This window comes from Zonotrichia leucophrys, chromosome 10 (assembly GCF_028769735.1).
Source record: "Zonotrichia leucophrys gambelii isolate GWCS_2022_RI chromosome 10, RI_Zleu_2.0, whole genome shotgun sequence".
NCBI classification, from domain to species: Eukaryota; Metazoa; Chordata; class Aves; order Passeriformes; family Passerellidae; genus Zonotrichia; species Zonotrichia leucophrys.
This window is the reverse complement of record NC_088180.1, coordinates 17,964,648-17,988,313: the sequence shown is the minus strand read 5'-3', so window position 1 is coordinate 17,988,313 and position 23,666 is coordinate 17,964,648. Positions and strand designations below refer to the sequence as shown.

At 48.8% G+C, this 23,666-nt stretch overlaps 2 protein-coding genes across 3 annotated transcripts in view; both read left to right on the top strand.

Moving 5' to 3' along the window:
• The window catches only part of IGDCC4 (immunoglobulin superfamily DCC subclass member 4), an 87,731-nt gene extending 68,271 nt beyond the window's left edge, over positions 1 to 19,460 (top strand). For both annotated transcript variants that reach the window (XM_064722295.1, XM_064722294.1), the window contains exons 12-20: positions 2,198 to 2,305; positions 2,577 to 2,760; positions 3,388 to 3,515; positions 3,703 to 3,873; positions 4,376 to 4,513; positions 4,996 to 5,101; positions 6,005 to 6,239; positions 13,137 to 13,301; positions 14,863 to 19,460. In XM_064722295.1, the coding sequence (XP_064578365.1) occupies positions 2,198 to 2,305; positions 2,577 to 2,760; positions 3,388 to 3,515; positions 3,703 to 3,873; positions 4,376 to 4,513; positions 4,996 to 5,101; positions 6,005 to 6,239; positions 13,137 to 13,301; positions 14,863 to 15,390 (1,763 nt within the window). In that variant the 3' untranslated portion in view covers positions 15,391 to 19,460. The remainder of the gene's footprint in view (positions 1 to 2,197; positions 2,306 to 2,576; positions 2,761 to 3,387; positions 3,516 to 3,702; positions 3,874 to 4,375; positions 4,514 to 4,995; positions 5,102 to 6,004; positions 6,240 to 13,136; positions 13,302 to 14,862) is intronic.
• A 3,739-nt stretch (positions 19,461 to 23,199) lies between these two features.
• The window catches only part of IGDCC3 (immunoglobulin superfamily DCC subclass member 3), a 94,765-nt gene continuing 94,298 nt past the window's right edge, over positions 23,200 to 23,666 (top strand). The window contains exon 1 of the mRNA XM_064722421.1: positions 23,200 to 23,386. Within this exon, the coding sequence (XP_064578491.1) occupies positions 23,320 to 23,386 (67 nt within the window). The 5' untranslated portion in view covers positions 23,200 to 23,319. The remainder of the gene's footprint in view (positions 23,387 to 23,666) is intronic.

Sequence of the window (23,666 nt, the reverse complement as noted above, 5' to 3'; positions counted from 1 at the left end):
AGGAAGCTTTCCTGAATCACCAGGAGGGGTTTTCCCTGAGAAATTCTTAGTGACTTCCATTGATGTTCTAGCACTCACTCCCTGTACTGAGGTGCAACTACCAGGGCCATAATTTATGTGAAAAATAAATGGCAGGGATCTGATCCTGTCTTTCACATTTCCATGAAGGAAGATTGCATTCCTTTGGAAGTAGCTCTCTGGAAATAAGGGTGTTTTCCCACTTAAAGGAAAGTATGGCTTCTGGCACCTGGCCAATATGAACACCTTGAAATGCTGAGTGAAGCAACATATTTAGCATATTGGATATATTATGCAGCCATCCAGATTAGTGATTTAAAATGATCTGGACTAGATTATTCTGCTTATATTTAATGTATGATGGAATGCAGTGAAATACATCTGTTTTCATGCTGCCTACCAGCTTCTTGACAGCTTGATAGAGTTTTATGTCTGCCTGTTCTAAGAGCTTGAACATCTGGGCCTGTGTATAAAAATTGAAGCCAATCCTCTGACTGAGAAATCCAAAATACCCCTATTTTCAGGATGTAAGGTGCTCGATCTTGCAGTCGAGCTCCCCTGGCGTCACGTGTAAGCAGCTGCTGTATTGATCCTGCCCAGGGATGGAGACAGAGAACTTGTCCTTTCCTTCACTCCATTCTCCAACAGGACCTGCCCACAGCTGCCTTACATCTGTGAGCTTTTCCTCATCGTTTTGGATTGCACCATCCATGATGTGCTTGTGTCCCAGTGAAGCCCAGCCCAAGGCTCAGCCAGAAGGGGAGTGTGGTGATGGCAAGAGATGGGCTGGGCGTTCTTTGTTCCACCGAGCCTGTGGTCCCAGCCCTTTGGAGGTTGAGTGCCCTTTGGCCTTATCCCCCTTGTGTGGGCTTGAAACATTTTTCTGTGGCTGGAGAGTGTGGAAATGCAGATCAGGCTGTCTTGGAGGCAGACAAAACTCTGTTTGCTTTTGGGATTCTTTGGGGGAGAAAAATGTGGCTGAACTGTTTTTATATTCTGAGCGTGAGCGTGTGTTGTGGAGCAGAGAAAGCCTTTGGTAATTGGTACCATCAGCCTTTGGGAGTGTAATCAGAGCAGTAATAATAAAATTGGCATCAATAAGAAAGGTTTCATTCTGCTTACGTTGTCTGGCAAAGAGAGCAGTGATCTGTGAGGTCAGGGAATGAAGAGGCATGTCCCAAATTAACAAACTTCATCAATGTGCTGCAGCCAAGGCAACAAAAGGCAGCGTGGACTGCTCTGGCTGAGCTCCTGAAGGGGCTGGCTGCTGCAGGGAATGTCTTCTTTGAGAACTTTTTATCTCCAAGTTGTTTCTTTGATTAAACATCTCCATTAAAAATCAAGAAGCTGATGAAAGGCTGGAAGAGAGAGGGAAGTGTTTTTTGGACCAGGGCAGCACTGCTGGGAGACAGAAATCCCTGTCCTGGAGCTCAGTTTGACATTCCCCATGGTGCGAGGCTCTCTGATGGGAAGAGCATGCAATGAGGACCCTCAGGTTTTTGGTGTGGGTTTTCTGTGCACTGTTGCTTTTCTAATTGCGAATTGGGAAGCTCTACTCTGAAGGCAAAACAGACACCACACAACAAAGGCTGCCAGTGACTTAACAGGGCGTTTGAGGACTTGCTGGAAGGAACATCCTCACAGCAGTGAATAAATCAGAAAGGACTTCAGAAAACAGGAGGTGCATTTTGGGGGAAGAGAGAATGTCCTCACTCCTCAGGAATAAACAGTGCAGAGCAGTCACTTCTGTGGTAGAGAGGGGAGTCAGCATGTGTAGGTTTCTTTAGCAGTTTGTAAGAAAAAAAGATCTAGAGATCCTGAGTAGATTGCTAGAGGCCAGGACACTGGTCAACCCTTGAGGGCTGGGGCAAGTCCATTTCCTGCTGATAATTTCTGTCAAAAGCAAGGGGAGAACCAAAGAGCAGCTGTGCTGATAACATACACCAGCTGTGAGACAGTGTTTGTGTGTGGGAAGCCTGTAAGTGGAAGGGAGACTCCCTGCTGTAATTTAGATATTAAGTGATATTTACTTAGGTATAAGGTAACAAAAATGTATTTATTATGTTCAAGCTATTTTCTTGGATGGTGGGAAAAGCTGGCAAGATCAAAGAAAATGTGTCTGACTAGGGAGGGTGGGTGACAAAAATAACCCAAGGCAAACCCTGATGGATTTTTCCAGCTCCTGGGAAGCTGTACGAGGTGAAGCTGGTGGCATTCAATAAGCACGAGGATGGGTACGCAGCGGTCTGGAAGGGCAAAACAGAAAAGGCACCCGCGACAGCAGTAGGTGAGAAATGCCCTTCAGTTGTTGTGTCTCTTCTGCTTGACAGAGGAGGGGTGGAGGGATTACAGAGAATGAACTTCAAAAAGGATAATAGCAAAATAGGGAAGGTCATAACATAAGGGAACTTCCTTTGACAGTCATTGCAAAATGCATAGGAGGAACTGGGAAGGACAGAAAGGAGCAAAATGTCCCCCTTCTCATTAGGGTTGTTCTTCCACTGGGTGTCAGTGGCATTATTGTACACCTCCACATCTCTCTTTGTGCTGCACCATAGATCCCCCTGTGCAGAAGGGGCCTCCATTGCCTCCAGTCCAAGTCTATGCAGAGTCCAACAGCTCAACTTCCATCTGGCTCCGCTGGAAAAAACCTGACTTCACAACAGTCAAAATTGTCAACTACACGGTGCGCTTCAGCCCCTGGGGCCTGAAAAACGCCTCTCTTGTGACCTACTACACCAGGTAAAGAGGGTTCATCTGCCATGGGTTGCTCATGTCAGGAATGAACACAGGGCAGGAGGAAGTTGCATGGAATTTACAGAACTTAGCAAAATCCTGGGTGTTCCGTGTGCTGGGAGTGTCTGCCATGGTCACAGATAGTGTTCAGGACTGCTGAGATGTGGCAGTGGGACTTGACTTCAATAACAAGGAATCATTTACTGGTCTCTGCATCTTTTTTGCTGTGGTTGGACTTTACACACTTGTTAACAACATGGCTGGGTGCAATTATGCATTCATGATTTGTTAGATGGTCCTCACAATTTTAGTCTATAAACTGCTAGAGTTTAAGCAGTTTTAATAATTTGGGGATGTATTTTACATCTGAATACTTGTGCCCATTTTTAGCCTCTAACCAGGCTGTTTTCTACTTTTCCCTGCAAGTACATCAGAAATGGTCCTGGAGACTGGGAACTATTTTGCTCTGTCCCTGGGAGCTGAGTGTTCTTGCATTCGAATGGCTGCAAGAGATGGAAAATCAAATACTGTCAGAGTTAGGATAATCTCTTAGAGTGTTCCTGGTGGGGTGTCAAGGTGACATGGGAGAACCCTCAGGTGTTCACAGCACTGCGCTGTGTCCTCTCTCTCCAGCTCAGATGAAGACATTCTCATTAGTGGGCTGAAGCCCTACACCAGGTATGAGTTTGCTGTGCAGTCCAACGGCGTTGGCATCGATGGCCCCTTCGGCAGCGTGGTGGAGCGCTTCACCCTGCCCGACCGTGAGTGTTCATGGCAACCAAATCCTCATTTCTCCTGCCTTTCCTTGAGTCTCTGTCAGATCCCTCCCAATGTGCCCTGAGAGATGTGATCTCAGACCCCCTTGAGTCCATGCTGGGAGGCTCTCTGGGGATGAATGCTCAGCTCCTCTTCCTCTGCTCAGGCTGGCTCTTTATTTGTCTCTGCCAGGGCCCTCCACTCCTCCGTCTGACCTGCGGCTGCACCCTCTCAACCCCTACGCTGTCCAGGTGCACTGGTGCCCACCTGTGGAGCCCAATGGCATCATTGTGGAATATCTCATCCTGTACAATGCCAACAACACGCAGCCAGATGACATGTGGACCTTGCTGACACGAGAAGGTGAGCCTCCTCCAGGGACTGTAATACCCCTCAGTCCTCCTGCCTCCTTTCCTCTCTCTGGAGCCCTGGTTGCTCAGTCCTGCTGCCCTGATTTCTGCCTCACTTTGCATACAGACAAATATTCAAGAGCTCATTCTGGCAGTTTTCTTGAAGCATATGCTGTACCTGGTGTTAGCAGAGAGTCCATGGACATGGCTACTGAGAGACATGAAATCATACATGTCTGGGGCTGAAACAGCCATTATCATCCAGGAAATAACCTACAGATGCAGCCTGGCAGCCAGCAATTCCTAGAAAAATGTGTGCCAGCAGCATCATGAGTAGTATTTTTGGATCTGTAATCAGGAAGTTCATTATTACTGAAGAGGTGTATGAAATGCACAAAAATGTCACAAAATCCCTCACTTCTGAGGGTTGAGCAATTCCACAGCTGCTTTTCTGTAGCCTCTGAATACTCTTGAAGCAGAACATTTTAAATCTCTTTTGCTTTGCTTTTGGTCAGGAAACATCTTCAGCACTGAAGTGCATGGCCTGGAAAGTGATACCAGATACTTCTTCAAGATGGGAGCAAAGACAGTGGTGGGATCTGGTCCCTATTCCAACGTGAAGGATGTGCACACCCTCCGGGAGAAGCTGTCTGGTATGAATTCCTCTTAGCCCAGGGCAGGAGGGGAATTGCCTGGCTGGAGACTGATTTGTCAGCAGTGACATTTCTGTTTACCAAGCAATTGCCTGGTGTTGCTGTGAGATAGGATTCTCTGCAGGGCAGTGCAGAGGATCACAGCAGATCCTCAGATGTGCAGCCCCAGAACCCAGCCCATGGCCAAACTTCATCTCTTCCCCATCCTGGTTCCTCTGGAAGGGCAACCTGCATATTGCTGTGGTGTGACATTAATGAATATACTTAGGTGCCAGTTTGCTTCAGATTGATCTAAATTGTCACTGCTAAGGAATTTTATTGTTTTATGTGTATAGAATCAGAACCACAGAACAGTTGGGTTAGAAGGGCTATTTAAACCTGTTTGGTTTAGTACAGCTGGTGCTTCTCTGAACATGAGACACTTTGTACCCTCTTCCTGCTAGCAGTTGAAATGATGTGGCTGTCGTTCCTTCCCCTCCTAGATGTCCTGGATATCCACTCTGTGACAGGGATCATCGTGGGGGTGTGCCTGGGGCTGCTCTGCATTCTCTTCTGCATGTGTGCCAGCTTCCGCAACAGCAAGCACAGGTGGGTGCACCCCAGGTGAAGGAGGCTGCTTGGAAGGAGACAAAACCACTGTGAGCTGCATCCCTGGGCTGCTTGGGATGTGGTGATGGGGACAGTTAATGCACAGCTTGGATCTGAGGATGGATAAGGAGTATATTTAGTATAATCTTTTCACTGATTTATTTTTTTCAGTAGTTTCTCTTCAGTTTACATTCTTAGATTAGTAGGGTTTTTTTCAGAGGAAGAAAAAGCCCCAGGAAAATGGAAGAACCAGTTTATTACCTGTGTCTGTTAATGTGGGTAGTATTTTGCTTCTGAGGTTGGACAGCTCTAAGGATGTTTGGAAATGGTTTGTTAACTTCCATCTGGGAAAATGAAAGACTTCACAGTGAGTGACGGGCTGGTTTAAGGAGGATTGGATACAGCCCAAAGCCCTCTGCTATCCCAGGGGTCTGGATCCAGCCACAAGCATTTGGAAAGACCATGAGCAGAAAAAAGCTCAGTTGTTCAGAAGAGCTTTGAGCTCACAGCACATCTCAGGGCCAGGAACAAACAGCTTCTGAAGTCTCATCCTAATGTGGCCACTAAACTTTCCTGTCCTGTTGCATCTCTAACCTGTAAAGCATAGGTGACAGGAGTGACACAGCTCCCCATGGACCAGGGTAGGTGAGCACTGAATGTGCTGGGACCTGTAGTGTCTCCTGCCCTTGGGGTGTGCTGGCAGAGGGACAGCTTTGCGTCCCACAGTGGGATTGTCTGAGCTTTGGCGTTAACCAGGGTGGTGCAGAGATATATCTGCAGTGAAAGGTGTTACAGTGGGATGTGATGATAAAGGATATCCCCAGGAGTGGCAGGGCATGGCTTGGGCCTCATCACTTGCACAGGGACCAGCTGAGATGCCAATTCTTGTTTGTTTTCCCTCAGGGAGGCCCTGCCAGGCCTGGATTCCCAGGCTGCTGGGAACCACACGTACTACCACCGGAGCAGGCAAGGGTTGGCCTCTCCCAGTGCCACCTTGGACTCACATGAGCTCGAGTCCCTCATGTCCCCACTCCCTGAGGATGCGCCCGTGCCCCTGGGGGACATCACTGAGCTGGCAGAAGTGCACAGCCTCATCCACACGAGCCTCCCTGAGGACATCTTCCATGGGAAGAGGAAGGTAAGGGCCCATGCACATGGGGACTGGGCTCCCACCTTTGGCAAGAGCCTTTGATTGGTGTGTGGCTGCTGGGAAGCCCAGGTGGGATCCTGTCCTGGCTCTGCCGTGTCAGAAGTCTTGGCTGTAGGCTGGTGTTGGACAGTCACACATTTTCCCTCTCTGTAAAACTTGACTAGCTCAGCCTTGGCTGTTGGATATAATTTGGGATCCCTGTGCATCTACCATCCCTTTTCATCTCCTGGGACAGTGACCCCTCAATCTGCAAAGCTGCTGCCAAACTTGGTGCTGCAGAAAGCTGTGGTATTCATGTTGCTGTGACATGTGGATGGTGGGAGGAAGTGTGATGTCTGGAGCAGACACGTGGCCTTCCAGGATTCTCTTTTGCTTGGACTAAAAGAAGCTGTCTCCATAAATAGTGTGTTCATTGGAACACTCTTGAAGATAAACAAGAGGTGAAATTGTGGGGTTTTTGTGAACCTTATTTTTTGAAGTAGTCTTTTCCTGCCCTTCTGCTTGGTTTGCCTGACACTGCATTGTCTTTCATTCCTCCCTGCCCATTTCCTCTTCCAAGCTTGCCTGAAACATTTCATTCCATTAGGGAACCTTTAATTGGCCTAATTTAGTTAATCTGTTTATGTCTCTCTTTGTAGCCCTGGGAGAGCATGTAAAGCAATTAGGAGGTTCAGTAAAACAAATGCATTGTGAGCACATGGGATTTCAGGTTTGCATCAGCAATGCACTCGTGTGTCACTGGAGGCAAGGTGAGTTCAGGTGCCTGGCTGACCACGAGCCCTGTGTGCTAGGGGCAGTGCAGGTGGGGTCTTTGTGCAGGTGGGATCTTTGTGCAGGTGGATCTTTGGGACACACAAAGTCTCTGCTGGCCTCGCTGCCCCACGAGCTGAAGCCGTGCCGTGGCCATCCCTGTGTGCTGTGGCAGATCAGTGCTCAGCTGGAGGAGAGGCTGTTTGTTTGCAGCCAAGCCACATCTATGGATTTTGGTGGAATGTGGCTGCCTGTCTGGACCCAAGCCAAAGAGTGTGAGGAATTTCCTACAACTATTTCAGTAAAATAAGGAACAAATGTTTTCAGTGATGGGGACTTACCCCTGAGAACAGGTCAGATTGGGGGAAGTTCCTTCTTTGTGAGGCCTTTCTGGGGATAGTATATCTAGATCTCTGTTCCAGTGCAGCAATCTTGCCTGCAGGGGCTTACACCAAGATCTGAATATGTGCAGAATGGGGCTGGAGAGGGCAGTGCCAAGGCCTGGCCACCTGAGGCTCAGCCTGAGAGCTTGGGGCCCTCAGAGTGGGCAGTGCCCAGCAGCAGTTACAGTCACAGACCAGAGCTTTGGGGGAGATGGACTGTTCTGGCTGTAAAATTTCCATAATTAGATGGGGAACGGCCACTGAGAGATAAATTCACTGAGGTTTGTGGGTTTTTTTGATGGATGTGGCTAGGGAAGCAAGGGTCAGTGGGAAGCAGCCACCCGGAGAGCAGCGTTGTCACCCGTGCCGACCAGGAGGGTGACCCGGCAGGTGAAGGACAGCGAGTGGTGGCCGGGAGCAACAGGCTGTTGTTGCTGGGAGCGGGCACTGGAGGGAGATGTGCTCCCACGCAGGAGACCCTGCTCCCTGCACTGCCCCATTCCTGCTGGAAGTGCCACCTGAGCACCGTGGCTTCCTTTCTGTACTCCAGTGAGTAAGTGTGAAAAGAATATGGCCAACAAATACCTTTATGCTGCAGTGGCCAAGAGGCCCCGTGGATGGTGATGAGATGTTACCTGGTTGGGCAGTCAGGGAGTTGGGTGGGTCTCAGATCCATGGCTGGAGTGGTGCACACATGCCTGGTGCCCACAGTGGATGTAAACCAAGTCAGGAGCAGTTGTGAGTGTTTGCATCTCCCTGCTTGTACACAAAATGCCTCTGGTCGAGGCTGTGGAGTGGGTGGGGGTGTCCTGTGTGCTGCAAATAGCTTCCCCTGCATCCATTAAAGCTGGAAAGCCCCAGGGACCCTGCCTGGAACAGAGTGTTGTGGGAGCTTTGCACCCTGCAGTGACCAGCTGCCTTTGTTGCCTTCTCTTTTCTTCTCTCATGCTGTGTGAAGTTGGGGCTGTGAAAATCCATGGCAAGGAATGCAAGAGAGCCACAGGAAAGAGAAAATCATTGTGGAAGGAAATTCCTGTCCAGCCTGGCAAGGGGAAGCTCCCCAGGGTATTCTAGGTTGGATACTATGACTTGCAGTTCTATTCACTGAAGAGAGGGAGTGAGAACAGCCTGAAGAATCCCTTTTGTTTGGCAGCATATCATGTCACCACAGAGCTGGGGATGTTGGCTGAGGCTGCTGGCACTGCAGGGCAGATTTGTGTAGCTGTGACCTCCAGTTGTCTGCTTGTCCCTCTGTCCTCAGGTTATGCTCCTGAAACCTGGTTTGTGTTTGCTGGCTGGCATTTCATTGGCTGCTCTGGGCCTGCAGGCTGTTCCCAGGCTGACTCATTACTTACCATTCCATGGATTATTCTTTATTTTCTTTATTCTTGTGGCAGCCTGAGGTTCCAGCAGAGGTTGGATGCTCCATGTTAGACACAAAGAAGGGACTGTCCCCATGCCATGTGGAGTCAGAAGTGAATGAATGTCATTTTACAGGTGTGGGGACTGGAGAACAGACTGAGGGCAGGAAGTCTTAGCTGATTCCTGCAAAAAATGTGTGAGTAAGGGTGGTGAGATGTCCCTTTGGTCATTTTCAGGTCAAGATCATCAGTTCCTTCAAATGTAGGACTGTGTTTCTTCTTGAGCTGTTACACATAGTGCTGGAGGTGCAGGATAGTGCAAGTGGTGCAAGTGGAAGGTGGGACAGTCCCAAAGGAACCTCCTGGACCCCCTGTCCCTGCCTGCAGGACAGCAGGGTGCTGCTACAGTCAAGATGTCAGCATGGGACCCCTGTGGATGCTCACAGCTCCATTAGTACAGTTGGCCATTCAGTGGTTCATTTTCCTTCCTTTATGTGTTTCCAGTGGTCACAGACAAGGATTTCCAAATACACTGCCAAGTGATTTTCCTCCATTACTCTCGTCCCCTTGCAAGCACCCCCCAGACTGATGCCCTCAGTAGCCCTGTTATAAATGACACAGTCGTGCACAGGTGATGCAGCCCTGTCTCCTCTGACAGATGGACTGAGGATGATAAAATGGCTCTGCTCCAGACATCTCTGTCACTGCTGCTTGTGGGCCAAGCAATTTAAAGGGTGGGGGAGAATGTTAAAAAGCATCTGCTTTCCATGGAAGGCTTCAGCTTTTCATTGAATGAAGCCAAACCCAAGCATTTTGGTTTGGAAATGTTTGCTGTTGTTGTTCTTGTGAGCTGGAGCCTTCCTTGCTTGCAGCCTTTCTCCTTCCCTGTGGGCCTCCTTCCCACAGGACTTTGTTTCCCACAAAGCATCCCCATGACTGGGAGAGCAGAAGCTGTAACACATCAGGGAACTTGGATCTACCCGGCTTGTTTGTCATTTTCATGTTGAAATTTTTCTGCATGGAAAAGAAGTCCCAATGTTTTCTGAGAAGCTTCAGACGAGAGCTGTGCTCCTGGTGACAGCGAGCAGAGACTCCTTTATCTGCTGGCAGAGCTCTGGGTGTGTTGCATCCCAGATGCAGGCAGGGCTGTCGCTGTGTTTGCGTGACACGGAGCTTTCCCACTCCCACCCACTGCTGTTCAGCAATGAGCCCTTCCTCTCTGCTGCACCACTCTCCAAAGCTGGGCACATTGAAACATCCCCAGCCTCGTTTTGCACAGGGCTTCAAGCTACTTTAAATAACCATCCTAAAAAAACAGGGAAGGTTTTGAGTTGAACTTTTGCTGTGTGTTCATTCTCAGCTCATATATTTGCATGAAATCATGACTTGTCACTGAGAAGGTAACACGATCTAGGCACATTTTTACCAGTTGGAGTTTCTATAAAAAGGCTAAAATGAAAAGGCTTGTTTGCTTTGATAAGGATTTAGCTGTAATGGAAATGTCTTTTATTGGAAGATGTTTTTATTAGTTTTCATTCTTGTGTTTGCAGTGAACTGACAAAGAGATTCTTCCCTCTTTATATTAGTATCAGACTGGCACTCCTTGCTCCTTGCCTTCATTACTGTGTTGTAAAAACCAAGACAATATTTCCTTTCTTAAGCCACCCACTAGCTCCCCTTGAGTAAAAAGAAATAGTATCATTTATTACACCAAAAAATGCTGCTTAAAAAAGCAGTGAAGCTTTCAGGCACACAACATTTCTTCAGGTCTGTGATGAAAACAGTCCTAGAGTAAATTGCTGCTGCCCAATCTTAGAGGCTGAGGCCCAAGAGGGATTTGTCTTTTGCTGGTTTTTTTCCCCCTCTCAAACATAATGTGCTCGAACAACATGTGGGACACAGGCCATGTTGTGTGGCTGATGGTTTTTTCTGTTTGTTGAAAGTTGCAAACTGGTACAAAACAAGTTTGTTCTTCATTGCAGCCAATTTCAGCCAGAGCTGAACAGGCTGTTCCCAGAGTCATCAAAACCTATGTAAACATGGCAGATTGACATTTCCGCTAACAGATGGTCCATGGGGGATTGCACTAGAGCTGCCTGTTTCTCTCCACGTTTTTTGGTATTCACAAGATGCCTGCAAGAAGGTTTTCGAGCTTGCTCTGTGTGTGTGTCTGCGTATGATGCTCAGATCTCTCTGATGGCAAATATGCATGCAGGCATCTCTAACAGGACACACATTTGGTGCATGTGTGCAGATTTGTGTAGGTTCAGTGCTGAAATTTCCAGGCACTATTTGCTCAGTAACGTATGTTCCTTGGAAGAGGCACAGAAGCCATCAGTCAGGGATGTAGCTGCAGAAAGCCTTTCAGATGGCAGCAGAAGCAAATTGAACACGCTCCTTGAGCACTGGCATGTGGAGATATTCCTTATTGTGAGCTCTCTGTGATCGCTTGGTTGATTCTCGCTATTAAAGCGTAGTTTAATGATTGTCCACTTAGAAACAGAGCAATTAGGGAAGGCTTTTGGCTCAGAATATATTGTTGAGGATTGCAGAGAGAGAAATAGAAAAGACGCTGCCTCAAGCAGCCACATCTAAATTAGCAAATGTTTGATAGCCACAGTGCAGAGCTTGGACATCACTGTTCTGCAGGGTGTTGGCACATCAATGAGGCCTTTCACTATTTGTTTGCTAAAAATTTGCTCCTGAGGCAGCAGCAAAGCTCCTGTGACTTGGGGGTGGTGCTGGGATGTAGCATGGCTCTGCCTCCCACAAGGTGTTGAGCCATTTGGGGGCCTGAGTGAGGGTGGACAGAGGGCTTGGGAGCAGCTCTGGCCGCCCTTCAGCGCATACACAAATGTCCTTCTGCCAGCCCTGGCAGCACGAGGTAGCATTTGCTTCTTGCTAAATAGCTGACTTAGGAATGCCTGGCTCACATACAACATCTGGTGGTGTATTTCTACCTAATTTTCAGCCAGATGGACCGAGGCACAAGGAGGTCAAATGACTCACCCAAGGTCAGGCTGATGTCAGAAATCTCCTCGCTGTCTCAGCTGGACTCACGCTACGCTGGTGGTTGTTGGAATAGATTTGGCCTAAGGAGCAGCCACAAATGCAGAGCAGGAGCCTGGGCTTTTGCTGGCAGTGAGCAATAGAGGGTCAGTGGGTTTCAATAGATGTATAGATGTGCAGGGTATCTTCACCCTACACAGCCATCATGCTCACATCACCAGTATTCTGTGTGCATGTGTGCAGTCGCTGTTGTCAGGTCAGGATTTTCTCCTCTGCATCAGCCTCTCTTGTACCCACACATTAATGCAGCATCTGTGGAACAAGGCCAGAGATAATGGGCCTGTGTGGTCCTTAAATCTGAGTTGTGTGTTTACGTGTATATGTATGTGAGTACTAGCAAGGCTCAGCTCAGGTACATGCAGGACAGCCCAATAAAATCCAAACCTGGAAAGAAAATACTTTTCTGCCTGTGAACTAATAGTCTGAGCTGTTAAATAACTTCAGCTCTTAAAGACCCACATTTCCCATACACAGAGGTGTGCATTCAACAGTTTATTGCAAGGGGAAGCTGAAAGAACCCAGAACAAATTGCGTTCAGCCCATATAATTTAATTAGATCTACAAACAAGGTAACACTGGTTGCCCAGGGGATTTAAAGCTGAGCAAAAAATTGCTTGGTGGTCTGTTGTAAAAAAAAAAAAAATTAAAAAAATTAAAGCCCCCAATTTTGTGCCTCTGTGTTGGTGAGGATTGGCAGAGTGTTTTCCCAAGTCCTGGCTTGGAGCAGGACTCTTGGCTGTGCTGCAGAGTGAGTGGTTTAGCAGAATGTCCAGCAGAATGTCCAGCCCCTACTGGAGCACACAGGGCACTGCCCACGGGTGAGGGTCCTCCTCTGTGCTGTGGAGCATGGCTCCTGCCAAAGCGAGGACTGTGGGCACTCAGCTCCAGACTTCCCTGTCCCTTTCCAGCTCTGTGGTATTTCTCAGTAGGCTTGTTCTGCTCTGGGCTGTTGCAGCTTTGCAGGGAGTTGATTTTAGTGGACCTCTAAATGATGTCTGTGCCATGATTTACCCGCTGGCCTCTCAATTTGAGAATCAGTGGAAAGCCCCTTATGCAACCAGTTGTGAACCATCTGGCATCTTTTATCCCTGTGCTCTGCATCAGCCCATGTAACAGCAGTAAAGCCAGTTCTAAGGCAGGGAGTGTGTGAGTCCATTGCAGAGCATTTTTATTTTGATGCTATCAGAAGTGTCCCCCACATTTATGGTATTTTCACAACTTGCACTTTCCTTTTTCAAGCTGCTTCTCATTTCACATGTATGAGGATAAGAATCCATGTCTGTGATAACTGCATCTTTTCTCCTGCCACTTTTCTCCTGCAGTCTTCATGGAATAAATCAACCAACCAGGCCTGGACAAACAGCATCACCAGATATGGGGACACCATCACCAAAGAGCCTCTCTCTGCTGTCAATGGGTCACTGAAGCTCCCCTCCAGTGCAGGGCAGAAGCTTCTCTTACAAGCCCTGGTTTATGATGCTGTGATGGTGGGTATCTTGGCTGCTTTGTTCACTTGTGTGTTCTCATGTGGGTTTCCTATTTATGTTCTCCATCTCCCTTTCTCCTTTTTGCAGCCCCTTTCTGTGGGCTTGTTGGTCTGGTGATGGCCAGGTGGGGTCAGAAGCTTGGTTGTCAGCAGGGTTGTGGCAGTTCTGGTTCCTGAGGACCTGGTGCCAGGCACCAGCAATCTGCGCAGCAATCAGCCTGAGTGAGTTAGGAGCTGCAGTGCTCAGCACAGTCATTAAGATCTACAGCATGCTTTCCTGACAGAGGGATTGGATTTTTGGCTGTAAAAGGAGTCAAAGATCAAGGGTTGATTTAAGCTCCCTTCTCCAGATAGGGCAGAGCAATTTTCACTGCACTTGTGTTCTGGGAGGAAATCCTATTTCTGATATTGCATCACTGAAATAAATATGCACTCCTGTGTTTGGGAGAGTGTACATCTGTGTAACTGCCTTAGCAAAGCAAGCTGACACCTGCTCAGACTGACTCTGTACCAGAAGATTTCTTTGGTTATTCTTTGAAAAAGTTCATTCCTCCTCCCCAGCAAATACTTCTAAAGTAGCCTACCTATGTTTCCTTCCTAGGCAGTGGTGTGAAAATCAATTATACACAGGATGTAATTAACATTGTGGATAGAGTTAAGACAATGTTTTACAGCCCAATTACAGGGCAGCATTTACAGCACAGCTTACCCATCAGAGTTTGTCAACAAAAGAGAAAAGTGTTAAAATATGTAAATGATGCTCAAAGTTGGCTTCAACAGAAAGTGCAAATTACACGTGGGATATCACTTCCATACTCTGAATTGTCTTCTTGCTGCTACATCACACTCAGCCCAGAATCCGAGCGTTGATTGCCTAGAGACCTCTTTGTGAGCTTCTACAATAATTTGTCTGGTAAATTATTGAGTGATAATCTCACAGAATGACCTGCTTGTCAGCCAGATTTGTGGAGATCTGTAGCCTGAACTCCACTTAAGCACTGCAGAGCAGAACTTATTGTTTTCTTTCTGAATTTAAAATGCTTGAATTTACACAGACTTTTGTAGGCTGTGACCAGGGCTTTAACAAACACACACTTTGTGATATGTAGCCAAAATTAAATGAGGAAAGTAAAGGGAGCCCCTTGATCCATCTCAGAAGCCAGTTTCCTACAGTGCTGCCCGCTCAGCCTCTAGCAATCTGGCCCTTAATATGGAAACAGACTGGTGAGATTTGAAAATTGTGGTCTTTGACAGAGGCTTGGAGAAATGGTTGCTCCAGCCTGCCAAGAAACTCTGAGCAAATCACTTCTCTCCTTAGGGACTTGCTTTCTCAAACGTAAAATAGAAATAATGATCCTGAGGTGATTTGAGTTGCTTCTTAAGACCTAAGCTCTGAGAAACATATAAAGGTAATGCTTAATAGAGGCATATGTACATCCCATTGCACTCAGTGGGATTAAAAATAAATAAATTTTAGTGCTTGGTTTGACCACAGCCTCAATTATCTGAATTTCACTTACTTTACCTTTTTTTTTTTTAATTTCTCTCCTGTTTGATAACAGAATGAAGCAAAGAAAAGCCACCTGCCTGCTAGCCTCCACCAAGTAGAAGCAGAGGTCATTGTCCATTCTGATTTTTCAGCCTCTGACAGAGACTACAGCTCCCAGCTGCACACCCTGGAGAGTGAAGAGACAGAAACGGAGGACCGGGAGCCAGAGGAGCTCCCCCCAGCAGAGCTGGCTAATCCCAGCTCCCAGCAGGACACTGGCCAAGTGCTGGTGGGCTGCATGGACAATCTGGAGGCTCAGGCCCAGGCTGAGCTGCTCTGTACCGACACAAAGACTGACAAACCTGAGGCTGTGTGCATCCATGGGCTCACCAATGGCTTCCACAGGCATGGAGAAAGTCTGGGTTCGGAGGAGAGTGGAGATTCAGATTGCACCCAGGAAGGCAGGGGTGACGTGCAGCCACTCAAGTGCCAGTTGCTTTCCCCGGCGCCTGAGGAGGCCCTGCTCTGTAGTAACTCTGGTTTAAGCAGTCCCTCCTCAGCATCTGAGAACATGGCACATGTCCACAATCACAAAGAATGAACTGGTCTGATTTTGATCACAGCAGAGCTGAAGAGAGGAGAGCCTGTCGCTATGAGGTGCTGCCCGCCCTCGGCTGGCTGAGTCCAGCAGGAGCTGGGCAGGTGCAGCATCTCACCAGAGCAGGGCTTGGACCTGTCAGCCCTACAGAGGCCTTTGGGAAGCCAGGTGGGTTGGTGAGGGCCCATCATCCTCTTGCTGGAGCCAGTGAGGAACTGGGTGTCGGTGGGAGCAGGACTGAGCCATCTGCCAAGGTGTGAGTGGAACCACGATGGAGCAGAGCCTTCTGCACCAGGCTGGGGCTGGCACTTCACCATAGCCCTCGAGGGGACTGGCAGGATGTCCTTTAACACTGGGAAGTGGCAGAGTGCACCGAGGGATCCTTCTCAGCTGCCTCTTCTCCAGGGAGTGCCTGGGCAGTGCTGACTGCCTGGCAGCGTGGGATGAATTCAGGCACAGGAGTCCCAGGAGCGGGTGGAAGCCCCAGAAACAAAGGCAGTGAGCTGTAAGCACCAGCCTTTTCTGCCCTCCCGTGGTTAGAAGGATTACCAGGCTCTCTGTGTGTGCTACCACAGTAACTACTACTAGCAGGCTGATGTAGTGGCCTTTTATTACACACTCTACGAGTGCCTCTAACAACTTGTACTATATAGAACCTTCTGCAGCGTCTGGGTCTTTTCACCAGCCTGGGCTTTGTTTTATGTAGGTTCTTGTACCTAATGTTTTAGGTACACATCTGTCCTTTTAATGTACAACATGTATTTTTATTTCCTTGGAACATCTTTATATTATTTAATTTTATAAAGTGGAATAGTGTGTGGTATAGAGTAGCATTTTTACTACTTCTCTCTTTCTTTATTTTTTCTCCCTAACAACACAACTACCTCATGTCTGTTGGAGAAAAAAAAAAGCAGTAGATCTACTCATTTGTTATAGTCCATTATAGGTTTTAACTTATTCTTATACTGCCTTTTTCTAAAGAATATGTTTGCACTGGTTGTTGACTCTTCTTTAACACGTAGTGCTGCAGATCTGATGTCTCTTGCTTTGTTTCTTGACACCTTCCCTACAGCCAGAGAGTTGGGCTGTGTCTCTCTGTAGGACTGTGTTTTGCAGCAGCTGCCAAAGGAGACTGCTTTAGCTGGCAGGATGTCGATCCATCTTTCCTCAACAAGCTTATACTAACAAATAGAAAGAAGAACCAGCAATTGCAAAAGTAACTTGTGATACTGGGGCCATGTATTTATTTTCTCTTTTTTTGGGTGCCCGTGTGGAGACATCTCAGATGGTTTTGATTTACAGAGAGCAGCACTCAGCCTTCTGTAAGCAGTGGACTTGCTGAAAGCTTTGGATGACCAAGTGAAATTTTCCAGTCACTTCTGATAGTCCTGGCCAAAGTGCATTTGGGTGGTTTTTTTTTGAAGAGCAGAGCACCACCAGAGCTTTAAAATGAAATCTTTGGTCTCATACCAGTCAGTCTGGCTTGAAAATCATCCAGTGACTCTTCCTGCTGATGCTGTTTGCTTACTGCTGACATGTCTCTCAGCCTGGCCCTGCTGGGGGTGGACTTTTCTCTACTTTTTTTTAGCTGGTCTCTGTCCTGCTCCAGGCTTGAGGGGTTTGACTGCGAATGCTACAAGATTGGACCAGCTGCTCGGAGTTAGCAAGGATCAGTAATTCTGTTCATGGGTGTTTGGTGAATGTTCTGCCTTCCTGGAGGATTCAGATATCTCACCATTTGTTTAAAAAGTGAAGGAAAAGATACCCACCTTCCTCTTTTCTTACTAAAATTTTCCCCAGGGTTGTGTGCCAACTTGAGATTCCTGTAAAAAACATCTTTTGTAAAAGGATTTTGTTTTTCCTGGTGATGACTGGATGGAGGTACCACTGTTTGCAGCATGGAGAACCTCACTTCACCAGCACCCTGCAAGCCTTTTACCTCCAGCTTTTCAGCAAATGAGAACCTCCAAGCCTCCCTGTACTCTGATGGGAAGGATATTGGAGCTTCCACGTCTCCCCAGATGGCAGCATCTCCTCCCAGTATGACACACTGTTCTGGTAACCAGCTGTATTTCCAGTCTTTGTGATTGCTCTGTTTCTCCAGCTTGGTGTCTTGAGGAGTCTCATAAATGCTGTTCCATGCTGTGACTAGCCATGGCTCTGGAATGCTGTGGGACAGAGACTGGAGATCAGTGCCAATGAGCAGGTGAAGGAAGGAGTTTGTGTGTGTGCTACTGGAGCGAGGAAAAGGCAAGGAAACATTCCTGGGCAGAGGAAGTGTGTAAATAACCTCCAGAACCCACTGTCACAAGCCTTTGAAACTCATGACTTAGCAGGGTTACAGATAAGCAGTGCAGTGTTACTGCAGGCAGTCAGGGCAGTTGGCATTCCCTGGGGGCGGATGCAGCCGCAGAGGTACAGGCCCCCAGCTGGGCAGGGCCGGGCGCTCGCTGCGGAGAGCGGGGCACCTTGTGCAGGTGCCCTCAGGTCCCAGTTCCATGAAGAGCCCTTGCCCTTCCTCAGTGACAGAACAGGCCCTGCACAAGCCCCACTGCCATTGCCACTTTCCATCCAGAGGGATGGAAGGGGATGGAGCTGATGTAGGAGTGTGCCACAGTTTTGGGGGCACTGCCTTGTACATGCACCCCCTGCTTTGCCTGTAGAGCTTCAGCAGCCCTGAGCGGCCTGAGAGCTGTCCCTGCCTGTCACTGCAGCCACACAGCAGGGGCACCATTCCCCTGGATCACTTTGGGCCAACCACCAAACCACCACAACAGTTACAGAGAGCTTCAGGAGATGCAGCAGACCACAAACAATTTTGTTTATGTGTCCCCAAAGCACTTTTGTCACCTTATGCTGAGGCTTGTTCTGATCTCATTACACTTCACCAAACTGTACCAGGGTGTGAAGCTGGCAGTGTTTGGCTGTCCAAGAACTGTGGTGGCCATAGGCTGTAGGCCAGACCTGAGTTGCAGAAATCCAGATAGTTTCCTTGGAGCCAAGAGGTCAGCACTGCCCAGCAGCACCAAAGCTGTCCCTGGATGAACACACATCCACACAGAGTGCTGGGTGTCCTTGTCCAGCTCAGCTGTGCCCCAGGTCCCCCCTGCCCTGAACGTGCAGGGACCTTTCAGTCTCAGCTGGAAGTGAATCGAAGAAGACACAAAATACACATTTGATGTGTAAAGCTGAAACAACCAGTGCATATATTTTTTTAACATGAAATAAGTAGCTTTCGTGCAGATTTCTCACAGGCACACAAACTGTTGATACCTTTAATTACCCATCGTGCTTAATATCTCTTCCTGTACCCCAGGCTCCTTTCTCCATTTTCTTCCTTTCAGTAACACTAAAGATTATTGCTGTTCAAATTTTTTGCTGGTGTATATTGTTTTACATTGTTAAAATGTCAGGTTTGTCTCACTGGCATAATTTTCTAGTATTAATGTTACTGTTTGGCTACACAACTGTATATTCCCCCTGCTGCTGTGAGAGTCACAATTCTCATCCTTTTATTTCTTTTCATTTCTTGTTATGTGAAACGTGCAACTGAGATAAAAACATCTATCAGCTTTTTGTTGACTTGATTTCTTACTTAACAGGCAGCAAAGTTCTGGTTTAAATAGTTCTAATGAGATAACTTCTAATTTAGAGTTTGAGAATTCTTTTTCATTACTAGATAACAATCAGCCCATGAAATATTGCTGTGTAAGAAAACAACCATTTTACCAGAACACTGTTTATGGTTTTGATCTCATTAGTAACAGGTGTTTTGAAGGAATCATTGTGTCTTTTCTAATCAATACTTTTGTTAGAAAGGAAGTGTTTAACCAGCAGAAATCTACCATCTACTTCTGTTACTGTATTCCCTTGCTTGTATTTTCAAGTTAAATTTCATTTTCTGCATCGTGCATAAAGATGTGTAACCAGAACTTGATCTTGTTTGAAGGTTGTGTCTGTGTTTGGTTCCATACTGTACTTTATTATAACTTTCTTTCTTCAGAGACTGTTCTTACTCCACAAATACTCTTTAGTGTTAAAGTGTAAGACATTGTCCTTATATTCCTTAACTAATGGGTTATTAATAAAATGTTTTTTAAAAAGAGTGGAATTTTACTCACAATTAAGTCTGTTCCAGCTGAGTGAGGCTGTACCTCGCTGGCAGAAGCAGTGTGGGAGCAGAATGCAGGATTCATGCTCACACCACTTCAGGACAGAGCTCATCACTGTGAAGGTTGGTATTGTGAGATGATTGTGGTACCTTAGGGATTCTTCTGGAATTTCAGACATGAGCAGAGTTTGGATTCATTCAGCATTTCTGGATGCTTGCTCCTTCCTCAGGTTTGAACTGATTCCTATAGGAAAAAATATTTGTCCAGTTTCATACTTCATCTTGCTGGGATTTTTTTTAATGGTGAAAATAAGCAGGGGCATCGAGCAATGAGTGATGAGAGTTCTCTTGGGTGGCACAATGGGCTGAGCACTTGGTGGCTTGTGTCCAGCAGGATTGGTGAGAGGATACCTGCCAGTGCCCAAGGACACACTATTAACCTCCTGTGCATCTCCCTTCTTCCGGGGATGCATTCCCTACTTCAGTACATAGTTTCCATTATTACTTTATGCTGCCACGACTACAGAGCCATAAAATCTCATTTTATCTGCATTACAGAGGTAATAAATCTGCACTTAGCACAGTGTTCTCTGATAGTGGTTAAAGGCAACTCTGTCAGACTGTGTAACTCTGATGAGTCTTTCTCCTAATGATAGGTAACCCCACAAACGAGCAAGGAAGGACCTTGGAGGGGTGATGGGTGACTGCAAATCACTCTTCCAGCTCCCAGTTCACAGGATGCTGATTGGAGGCTGCTGAGAGGAGCCACGGTGGGATGGAATGGGGGACAGAGATGGACGGACACGGCAGTTACAGGAGAGAAGTGAAGTGAAAAGTGTCAGGTTTCGTTTCTTTCTCTTCCCAACCTTTGTCACCCTGATGCAGCTGGAAATACACTGCAATGGGCCTGGGTTTCTCCTGGTCTCAGGTAATTCAGGGAGTTACAATTGCCAGTGCAGTGTGTGGCCCAGCTCAGCCCTCTGGAACATGGCACAGCCCAAGACAATGGGCTGTGTGATGCAGTGAGGTGGCCAGGATTGCTTCACAGATTCTCAACAGACACAGAGAAAACAGTTTTTGCTGCTTCCAGAAGCAGGACTCGGGGTGGTTCCACCACTGCTGGCATGGCTCTGGGCTCAGTGCCTCAAGGTGGGTGCCACAATTTTAGCTCCCACTCCTCTTTGCTCACTGACCATGAAGTAGATGCTAAAACCTGCATGTACGTACATAAGGGAAAAGCTCCCAGACTGTTAGCAGGCAGGGTAACCACAATTACACATAGAATAATAAATGGAGTGAATTCAGACAAGTTAATCTCCCACTTCATCCACTGAAACTACTAATGGTGTCTTGGGGACCTCAGTTTGCAGTTAATTGGTGTAAATCAGGAGCACGATTGGAGCTGATGGAAATTTGCTGTGCAGGGAGTGAGGGGTGAGTGATGCCCTCAGAGGGCATTGTGGAGAGGGAGGGCAGATGGACAGACAGATTCTGTGCCCCTCAGCAGCAGGGGGGACAGAGGAAACCCTTTGGCTGCTCTGCAGGAAAGGGTTTGGAGCCTCAGTTTGGGCAGGACACTGTCACTCCTGCAGCCCTGCTGCTTTTCCAAAGGCTCCGATTTCTGCTCGCAGTGTGATAAGCAAATTCCTGCCTCCAGTACAAAGCAACTTTTCTAATCCCTCATGCTTACAGAGCGTAGAAAAACGTGAGTGCTCTGAATTCCTGCTCTTAGGTGGCTCCAAAAGCTCCAAACCTGCCTATTCCCTAAAAGATCTCATGGTTTTATATAAGTCCTATTGTTTGGAGTAGTGGATAATTTCTGAATGTGCCACCAGTGCTGTCACCAGTGTCATTTGCAAGGTGTGAGGGTGAAGCTGGTGATACCCTAAACATGTACCTACATCCCCCAGCCCCTGGGTCCTGCCAGGGCATTTGGCAGCAAAAGCACACAAAATCTCTGGTTCACAGGGGAAGCAGCCCTGTCAAGCACATTGTGCTCAGCTTCGCTTGGAATTATTAATTCCCACAAGCCATCCTCAGTAATAGCTGCCACAAGTCCATGATGGCTTCAAGCGTTACATAAATGCTGATGGGGCCCCATGGCAGGAGCCAGGGAGTCGGAGCAAGAGCACGGCTGGTGCCAAAAGGTCAGGGACAGCACAGAAATTCAGATGTTACCGAGAGGCTGCCGGAGCCAGAGCAAATTCTTCCCCAGCGAAAGGAACCTCGTACAGCTCAACCCTCTGCTAAACGAAGGAAGCTTTAATGTGGAGCAGATGTAGTGACGTCTTCGTTCCTTGTTAGCCGACTCCGACACATTCAGGGTGTACCATCCAGGGGAGCCTCACATTGCCCCTCTTCACAAAGGGAAGGATTTCTAGGAATGGTTACAGGGTTTAGTAACCCAGTCCACAAAATCTGGTTTTAGTCTGAAGAAAGAAATTAGTTAGAATTGATTTTTATTTCATTTTAGTTCCTTTTTGCCAAGCAAACACCACAAAACACTGAACTGTCCTTGCAGAGATGACTTTTGCTGCTAAAAGTCATTATATAAGTTATGTTTGTGCAGAACATGGGCCAAGGGACAGGATAGGATCAGTTGGAAGGTAGAAAATACTGGGTGGGCACAGGGGCTGAGAGCCATGTAAGAACATGTTATCCTTATTTCATACCAGGAGGGCAGACAAATTATCCTGCTGTGGCAGGATTTAGGAGCAGACTCATCCCTTACTGGGTCCTTCCTCACTGGGGCGCCTTCCAGGGTGAGCAGGCTGGTCCAACTCCTGCATTACTGACTCAGGTAAGTCACTTAGGATAGCGTTAAAATCAGGAGCACAGAGGTGGGACAAGCCAGGCTGTTCTGTGTTCCTGCGAGGTTGCCCCAGTGAGGGGAGGCAGGTGAGGGGAAGGCCCCTGATGCATCCCTGAAATCCCTGGAGCTCCGTGAAGGGAGCCCTGGGAAGTGAAAGCAGCGAGGGGAGATGCGTGAGGGGCCTCTGGTGACAGGGAGCGGACACCCTTGAGGGGTCTCTGGTGAGGGAGACGCATGAGGGGAGAGCGGTGACGGGAGACTCCTGAAGCAGCTCTGGTGAGGGGGGACCTGTGGGGCTGCCTCAGTGACGGGAGAGCTGTGAGGGGGCACCGGTGGCGGGGCTTCGGTGTGAGGGAGCTCCGTGAGGTGGCACTGGTGAGAGCAGCCCTGTGAAGGGAGGCCGTGAAGCGGCACCAGTGAGGGAGAGCCGCGAGTGGGTTCTGAAAGAGAGGGCTCCTGTGAAGGGAGAAACTCGAAGGGGCTCTGGTGAGCGAAACACATGAGGGGAGATCTGTGAGGCTCGACCCGTGAGTAGGTTTTGAGACGTGCTCTGTGACGGGAGCTCTGTGACGGGAGCGCCGTGAGGGGACTCCGGTGAAGGCAGACCCACGAGGCTCCCTGCACACTCCCCGCGGGTCCCGGGCGCGGACTGGCCCCTCACGGAGCCGCCCCCACCCCTCAGCCCGGCCAGCGCTGCCGGCGCCCCGGCGAATGCGCAAGATGGCGCAAGGCGCTGCCCGCCCGCCCCCCGCCCGCCGGCGGCCCCGCTCCCTCAGCGCCGCCCCCCGCCCGCCCGGCGCGGCGGCGTGTTCGCGCCGAGGGCAGCACCGCTGAGAGCCGCTTTTCCCCTTTTTTCCCTTTCCTTTTTTTCCCCCCCTCTCCCGCCCGCCCCACAGCTGGGGGTGGTTCTCGCCTGGCCGCCCTCCCTCCTCCCCTCCCTCCCTCTCTGCCGGCGGGCTGCTCCCTCCCCGTGGGGCGCAGGGAGGCGAGCCCGCCCGCCCGGGATGCCATGGCTCCGCCGGGCTCCGCGCTGCCCGCCTGCCTGCTGGGGCTGCTGCTGCTTGTCTGCCGCGGAGGTAAGAGCCGGGCTGGGCTGGGGGAGCGGGCGGGAGCGCGGACATGGACCTGCCGCCGCCGCGCCCGGCACCGGCGCCGTTCCCTGCGGCCGCTCCGTCCGTCTTCACAGCACTTCGCGTCCCCTCATCACCCCCGAGATGGCCAGGGCATTGCTCGTCCCCTTGTCCCTCGCCATCCCTGCCGCCGGTCCCCTTTCCCCTCGCTCGTCCGCGGTCACTCGCAGCCCCGCACTCTGCCCTTCCCCGTGGCTCGGGGCCGCCGCGGGGGCTGACCGGGGCC